We start from the raw sequence: 8,507 nt of genomic DNA, 5'->3' as shown, positions 1-8,507 counted from the left end.
TGTAGTCTTGTTACATAAATATGGTTTGTCCTTGTACTAGTGTAGGGATCTAATAAATTGACTTTGCTTAGCCAGTACTGGCATGGGTTTAATTAGCTCTGTCTTTGTTTTATTGGGGTGACCATGAGTTGGTGACTAACTCCAAAAAAATAAATACAAAAATGGCAGATATTTGATCAAATGATCTAGTCACCTGAGCCAGGTGGCGTTATTTGAACCAAAGATAATAATGCATAAAATCTTCATAGCAAAATGGCTCTTCATTAAAGCATAAGGACCAACCATCATAGGTTCATAAGAGACATATGATACTACACTTTATTTAATTTGCTTCATGATTTTTTCTGGTTCATTAAACTTAAATACATCACCGTCATACATATCGATTTCAAACAAAATACTACGCAATAATAGTGGCAAAAAAAAAAAAAAAGTTTAAAAAAGATCTTTTCTACAAAAGAAATACTCCAAGCAAGGTAAAGTCATGAGTCATACTCGGTAATAATAAGCCAATTATTCTCTTTTAAATCTTATGACCGTGATCTAGTGTAGCTCAATGTCATGATAAAGAGAACGAAAAAACATACCAATGTTTAATGAAGAAATTAAATTATCTTACTATCACTACTCCTAATTGGAAAATTTAAAATTAAACATACCAATCTTACGGCTTATTGTAAATAACCACACTAATAATAATGTTTCAATATCTATTGAGTATTGTCACTTAATAATAGTTTAGATTGTTTTCAATATTCTACTTATTATTTTGCACTAGCTAATATGACTAGGACAACAAGCATAACAAATTACATTGTTTAATTACATGCATCATTATTCCTCAGGCCATCTTAAGATTCTTAACATGCTCCATGCCTCCCTTCCTCCAATTATCTTCCTGAAACTCAACAAGGTCCATAACATGCCTAAATAATTGCCTAGTATGGATGTTGACTTCATAATTTAGTACGTAGTACTCCCTTTATAAGGTATAATTAGCCTCAACCACACCAATTATGACTTTTAGTGCATTAAGCAACACCACCATTAACTAGTAGCCCAAATAACATAAACTTTTGTAATTAATGAGCAATAGCTATCCTAAATTATATTGATGATCCCTGCTATCTGTATAGTTGTGTCATTTTAGCTATTATAAATGATAAGCATTTACGACAAATGTTGCATCCATTGCAAAAATTGATGCTATTCTAGCCTTCTAACGGTTAGGTGCAAACTGAGTTGTGTTTGCCCTACATTAAAAAAGAAATCAAAGGGTTTTTAGTTTATAACCCAAGTAAGCTACTCTTCTTATTGTCAATTGATTTTCGGATGAAACCTCGTTGTGGGATCTAGTTTGTAACTTTTGGGCTTAACTCCCTTGTATGCTCCCCCATCTGTTATAACACTAGCTACGAATTCATTGACATTATTTTTTGAGAAGAAAATTGAATAGAGTAAAGAAATATTGTATAAGTAAAGTTGTTTGGAAGTTAAAATCATAAAATATAATATAGTGGCTTTGTACGGATTAGTTGATAATAATAACTTAAAGTCACTAAAGAACCAATAATTCAATACGAGTACTTAGTACGGAGTACTTGATCTAATTTAACTATCATGTTATACTTCATCATCTATTATCTGTCAAGCATCGAATATTTTTCAGAAAATATCATTTAATCAATTTGTTTATCAAATGGCAAAATTTTAAATAAATTAACAATTTTGTATTAAATTTGGGTCTCACTATTGTTGATTTATTTACGAAAATGTCATGATGACTGGACATATACGTTGTTTTATTTATCATTTTGCCATTTGATAAACAAATTTTTGTTTATCAAATTGATTAACTGGGACTACCTCAATATTTTCATCAATTGTTTGCTTTCTCCAATCTGGCAATCGTGCTAAATCGCTGAAGTAATTTGTGAAACCTGTGTCGTTGATACTTCATATTAGATGCCAATTAATGAACCCTTAATTAAGTGTTGATCATTAAAAAAAAAAGGTACTCCCTCTTAATTAAATTATTGTACAAAGTATGTTATGACACCTCCGTCTTAATTAAATTACTTGCTTAATTTGACCAAAGTTGTGACTCTTGTGAGAACTATTTGATCAAGTGGTGCAACTATTCAAGTAAAGTAGGACAAATGTATCATTGCATGTAAAGAGAGACACAAAGATCAATAATGTAATTCTTCAAAAAAAAAAAAGAATAAATAATCTCACCTTTGCGTGGTCTGACAACAATAATCCCACCTTTTGATTATTACAAGATAATCCCACCTTGGTATGTCATCTTCTTTTAATGAACCTTGACTTGTTGGTGACCTATTTTTGTAGGTTATATGCCATCTGTCAAATTTTTATAGGCTCATTTCATTTTTTATAATTATAAAAAAAAAATTAATACAAAACAAAATAATAAAAAAAAAAAACCAGCCACCAGCCACCAACCCCCAAACCCTAGCTCCTACCTGGCCTCAACCACCACCAAAAATCGATCGTCCACCCTCCTTAACCTTCGAAATCGACTGGCCAGCACCAAGGTTGTGTTTAAGGGGGGTTTTCGGGGTAGTTAAGGAGGTTGAACGGAGTTTTCGGTGGTGATGACTGTGGTGGTTATGGAGGTTTTTGACGTGGGTTATCGGCGACTGAGTGGGGTTATAGAGGTTTCGGGGTTGGATTTGGTATAGGGGGTGATTTCGATGGTGGTTTAGGGGTGAGGTTTGGGTCGAGGTGATTTCGGCGGTGGCTGTGGTGGTTTCGGGGGTGAAATTTGGGTCAAGGGGTTACGGGCGGCCGTTGTCGGTGGTCTTCGACGGTTATAGGGGATGGGGTGGAGGTTTTTGGGGCTGGGATGGATGTTTTCGGCGACAGGGTGATGTTTTCAAGGTAGTGGATGTGATTTTGGGGGTGGCTTATGGCATTGGGAGGTTCGGCTGGCGTTTTAGGAGGTTTAGAGTGGCGGCCGCTGGGTTTTTGGTGGGCCTAGGGTATGGGTAAGGGGTTTCACGGTGGCTGACTGGCTGGGGGTGGCTAGTGGCTGGTGTTTTTTTTTTTATTTATTTTATTTTGTTTTGTTTTGTTCTACCTGTTTTTTTTAGTTTAACTTTTATTATTTTGACCAATTAATGAGTGACATGTGGCTTTAAAAAACTAAAAAAAAAAATTTAACTTGTTTAACAGGTTGTAGGTCAAATGGTCTATTAAAAGAAAATCACATACCAATTGAGATTGCCTTGTAATAATCAAAAGGTAGGATTGTTATTGTCAGACCACGCAAAGGTGGGATTATTTATTTCCATTTTTCCAAAAAAAAAAGGACACTAATGTAAATTGAATTTGATTTCATGTTTAAAGTAAATACCTTCAATATTATTTCAATTATATATATGTGTATGTGTCAAGAAAAAATAAAAAATATTTCAACTATGTATACTTCATTCTAGTTTAAATTAAAAAAAGATCACTAATATGAAAAAAATGACAAGGTCTAATTATTATAGAACGCGTTGAAATATTTATATTGAATGTAATAATTTTTTAAAGATGAATAGTAAAGGTTGTAATGAAGTCCTTACTTCAACTTAATTGACTTATTTCATCACTTAGACAGGTCATTCCAGATCAACTAATTTTAACTTATTTCAAACAAATTAAAATATGTTTAGGTAAAAAATTTTCACACAATTTCACACACAAATTAAGTAAGACAATTCCTTAGAGAAGAAGCTCTTTAAATTTCAAGTTTAAACAAGATAAATTTAGACAAGGCCAATTTAAATAACAAATGAAACAAATCGATTTAGTCTTAATTTATACTCCATCTAACCTAATTAAGGTGTTTCATTTTTCATGTGTCAATAATATGGAGTATGTATGTGTTAGACATCAAATCCTTTGAAAACTAAATATAGCCCAATTTAGTGTTACCTTGAGGCTCAAGTTCAAATCCTCAACAACACACATGTGATTTCTTGTTTAACCTCATCTCTATAAATCATTGACTTACTGGCCTCATAAATTGACTAACTTTTATTATAAAGATACACATACGAATTAGATCCATAATCTATAGATATGAACTAAGAAAACGTATACAAATTGAGTATGAAACAAACAAATTTATAAAATAAACAAACAAACAAACACTCATGCTATAACTTAACTATTAACCTTATTAGATTCATTCATACACTCTTATGCTATATATAAAAATAATTATCTAATTCTGTCCCATAATAAATAATTTCATTCCCTGTACACATTCACAAACCCATTTTAAAAATAATTCAACCAACAAATTAATATAATAGTAAAAAAAAATGAAGCAAGAATAATTAACACACACACATTAATTTAATTACATACTTCTATATATATCATTGCATCAATAATTATGCACTGCGAGCTAACATCTCCTGGAACTCAATAATAGACTGTTCTCTTTGAATTTGCATATCTTGACGAAACTTTGATATAAACTCTTCAGCCCTTTCATCAACTCCCCTAATATTAGGCATTGACGAAATATACTCTTTCCAATTATTATTACTACTATTATTATTTGTATGATTCTTTACTTTCTTTCTCTTCTTTCCACCACTAGTACTACCACCAACGCCGCCACCTCGGCTATCGTCTCGTGTCTTGCTACCACCACTTGCTGATGCTTCATCCATAGTTGTATCTCTTGTAACATCATTTTTATTCACTTCTTGTTTCGACATCGATGATGAAGACATGGACGACGACGACTCCCCAAAAAGCCTATCGATATAGACGGTTGCAGGGCTATTAGGCCCTGAAGCGTAGGGTTGAAGGTGTTGGTAGTAGTTGTACTCTCTGTAGTAATAAAAGTCACGTGCTATACCAGCTGAGGAGGAGTGCGGCCGCCTTGGAATAGAGCGACTGCGCTTGTTGTTGTGATGGAGATTGAAAAGACGAGTGGCGGTTCTCGTGAGGGTTTTAGGGAGGCTGCTGCTGCGGAGGTTGCCGAGTTTAGGGGAGACAGAGGATGTGAAGGAATTCCAAGCCTTCTTTGTGGAAGAAGGTAGCTGCTTAAGCCTCTTAGGGAGGTAGAAGCAAGACATCAATAATAGGTTAAACTTTGAGAGAAAGAATGGAATAATATTTGAATTTGTAGATGATTTTATTTTTTTTGAACTTATAATATGTGGGTTTTAAATGGTTAAGAGGATGACTTTATGCCTAAGTTTTGGGTTGTTACAAATATGTATTATGTTCTTGCTAGGCTGGGATTTGGTACAAGATGCTGTTTGCTTTTTTTTTTTTTTTTTTTTTTTTTTTTTTTTTAAATAAAATAAAATAAATTTCTTTGAATTTTAAGGGGTTTTTTGTAAGCTGGCTGCTTTTTTGGTTATCTTTTTGAATATTTAATTTTGGGTTAGAAACATGGTTAGTGAGGTGGGGGACTTGACATGATATGCTATTGTTACGTACAAAAATGTACTAATCATACTTTTTTGTTTGGTGAATAAGTAGATTGAATTTATTCATAGTTAAGGAAACATTTAATTGTAACCAATTTATTTAATTAGCAATTAATGCCTCTTTAATATGTATATAGTTATGTTAAATTGATGGATAATACTATGGTTAGTTATAATCATAGAAAGCTGACAACAATAGTGTATAGATAAGTTAGTTATTGTCGTTGTATGAGCTAAAGCTGACTAGGATTGGTATAGTTTGTAATTCAATTGTGGATAGGATAGGATTAAAATTTTTCCCAAATAAGGTTGTGTTATTGTGTTGGAGTTCAAAATACATTTGCGTCATCAACAACAAGTAATGCTTAAAAGCTAAGCTAGTCTACTAGATTTGTCATGTATGTGTTGATTCTACAAAGTAGATAAATTTAATCTGCTTGAATTAGAGAAGTGTAATTATATCATGTTTTCGATCCATTACTCCGTCCACTCATGATAAGATGCATGTGTAGTTAGTTATTGATTGTGTTAGAAAGAAAATTAATGTTGTGTAAAGTGAAAGTAATGATTCAGGACCATACAATAATTTCAATCTTAGGTCCTTAAAAATCAGGTATTAGCAGAAACTCTAAAATTCTAAATATTAAAGAAGGCGTTTCGTAATTCTTATATAAATAATTAAGAACTTCATGATCGACACAGGGGACTTTTTCATCCAAGTTTGAGATTTTCAATTCCCTAGATAATAATCTTTATTCTATGATTTGCACTTATCTAAACTTTATTTTGATGTAGAGAATATTGTATCACGATACTTATCACGAAACACTTTTTACTACGAGCACTTTCTTTCACGGTAATTACTGAATTCAATTCTAGTTTTGCCGTTGAAATTAAGTATTCTAGTGCATATATATATCATGGGTTGTGACTTGTTAAGCACTTTAATGATATGAAATTATAAAGGAGAAATACAGAAAAGAGTTGCGCGGATGTGCGAAAGCACCCCACATCCAGGAAATATAGGCAGCACTTTCGGCAATCCAACTTGATTTGATATTGGAACTCCGGACCCTCAGTACTACAACTTTCCCCTTAAAGCTCATACTTACTTTTTCTTATTCAATCATCAATAGCGATTTCTTTTATCAATTTGTCGAAGTTTCCTTTGAATTTTAAAGATCGGATTGAAATTGGTCATGACGTATAGCAAGCTACTTACACAGATTACACATTTCTTTTTTTTTTTTTTTTTTTTTTTTTTTGAAACGGATTGAAATTGGTCATGAACGTATAGCAAGCTACTTCTACAGATTACACACAATTAAATATAGAGAAATGTGTGAAAAAAGACATTTTAATTAATTGGTCGACTTTTTGTAATAACATAACAAGACCTTTTAAGTGAAACGTTGTGAAAAATGACCTTTTAATTAATTACGGAGACTTGGGTGAGTTTTCTGGGTGGTCAAAGCCGGAGCTCCGGTGTTGACTTTCACGTGTTACTCACGTGAATTAAAAAAAAAATCAAAATTTTGGGTAGAGAGAGATAGAGAAAGGAGTTAAAATAAAAGGGGTAGTTCGAATAGGAAGAAATTTAGGGGGAGTTTTTTTATTTTATTTTTTATGTTTAACTCACATGACCATCCAGAAACCCAGAAAACTCACCCAAATACCCTGTAAAAACAAAATATAATTGAAAAGGTCATTTTTCACAACTTTTCACTTAAAAACTCCTTTTACAAAAATTCGACCACTTAAAAGCTCATTTTTTCACATATTTTCTTAAATATATAAAGACGAAGTAATTGGTTTTAGTACATATACCATACATATAGTGTGTTACCAAGCAATTAATTGACTTATATGTATTTCATGATGAGGTTGGTATCACATAACCAACTTATTGAATGTAGTGCTTCAAATTATGGTTGTTAGTGAAAGATCGATAATAATACAGTAATACTATGTCTTTCCTCATTTTTAGTTACTAGTTTTTGCATTTGTTAAGTTATCGTGGTAATGTAATAGTGGGGAGTTATCTATCCCAAGCACATTATTAGTAGTAGTACACAGTTCTTTTTTCTCCTCAACAATAAAAGATTAAAAGTTGTAGTGGACACTTAATAAGCATATGTCTATTGCAAGGGAAAAACTTTTGTTAAACTGGTTTTTTGATTAAGAAAGTATATATTTTGTCACCCTAAAAAATCTTGATTTGATATTGATTGCTATTTGCAATAAAGTCTCTACTTTTCTCAATTGGTCGAAATCTGACGTGGAAATCACGCCATAACTTGGAATTTGAGGGCAGGTCATATGCACTAAAGCAAGACATTATATGTATACTTAAATTTTGTACCCTGACCACATATAAACGTGGTCAAATTAGCACTTTTAATGGCCAACCAAGCAAAATTACTTATCAATTATTGTACAACACTATTACTCCATAGTCCGTACTTACTTAGCTTGGCTGATTCTCTTCATAAACCAAAAGGTAGCATCATATCATCACTTTCCAAAAACATACATCCTTTACACCTCATTCGCTAATACTGTAATCCATGGCCCACTATCCTCCCCTCTCATCGTTGATTACTCTCTCAAATCTCAAAATAATCGGTAATAGTATACAAGATTCATAAATCGATCATATCCTATATATATTAAGTATAAAAAAGTATACATTTGTTGTTGTTCATAATTTTCTTATTTGTTAGTTTTAGAATACGGTCAAAATTTATAAGATTTGACGTTAAAAATTCAAATGTAACTGTTAATTTAAATTGGACAAAACATATGATTATGAACATTTTATAGCAAATTAAAATAGAGAGGCGTATGATTATGAACATTTTATACTAGTTTTTTTTTTTTTAGTTTGGTTACACTTATAGAATTAGCTAGCTTTAAGCTGTATGCAATAAACTTATTTTTGCAATTAACATGTTGTCTTAGATTCTTAAGCTAATAATTAGAAATTCATGAGGTCGTGGGTACGATTCTTGCAAACAACAAACGCGCTTGGAAACAACATTA

General features: G+C 32.1%; 1 protein-coding gene across 1 annotated transcript; it reads right to left on the bottom strand.

The window, feature by feature from the left end:
- Positions 1-4,409: 4,409 nt before the first annotated feature.
- Positions 4,410-5,105, bottom strand: LOC110689536. Its single transcript, XM_021866316.1, has 2 exons — positions 4,631-5,105; positions 4,410-4,549 (listed from the first exon to the last, which is right to left on the bottom strand). Exons 1-2 carry the CDS (start codon positions 5,103-5,105, stop codon positions 4,410-4,412), a joined length of 615 nt encoding a protein of 204 aa, XP_021722008.1.
- Between the last annotated feature and the right edge of the window lie 3,402 nt (positions 5,106-8,507).

This window comes from Chenopodium quinoa, unplaced genomic scaffold (assembly GCF_001683475.1).
Source record: "Chenopodium quinoa cultivar QQ74 unplaced genomic scaffold, ASM168347v1, whole genome shotgun sequence".
In the NCBI taxonomy this organism is placed as follows: Eukaryota; Viridiplantae; Streptophyta; class Magnoliopsida; order Caryophyllales; family Amaranthaceae; genus Chenopodium; species Chenopodium quinoa.
The sequence above is the reverse complement of the archived record's forward strand: the minus strand, read 5'-3'. Positions and strand labels throughout refer to the sequence as shown.

Bases quoted from the DNA above. Each gene is read 5' to 3' on its own strand.
- LOC110689536 (XM_021866316.1), bottom strand. From the start codon at position 5,105: ATGTCTTGCTTCTACCTCCCTAAGAGGCTTAAGCAGCTACCTTCTTCC. The intron at 4,550-4,630 runs GTGGTAGTACTA...ATAATTGGAAAG, and splicing joins TAGCCGAGGTGGCGGCGTTG to AGTATATTTCGTCAATGCCT.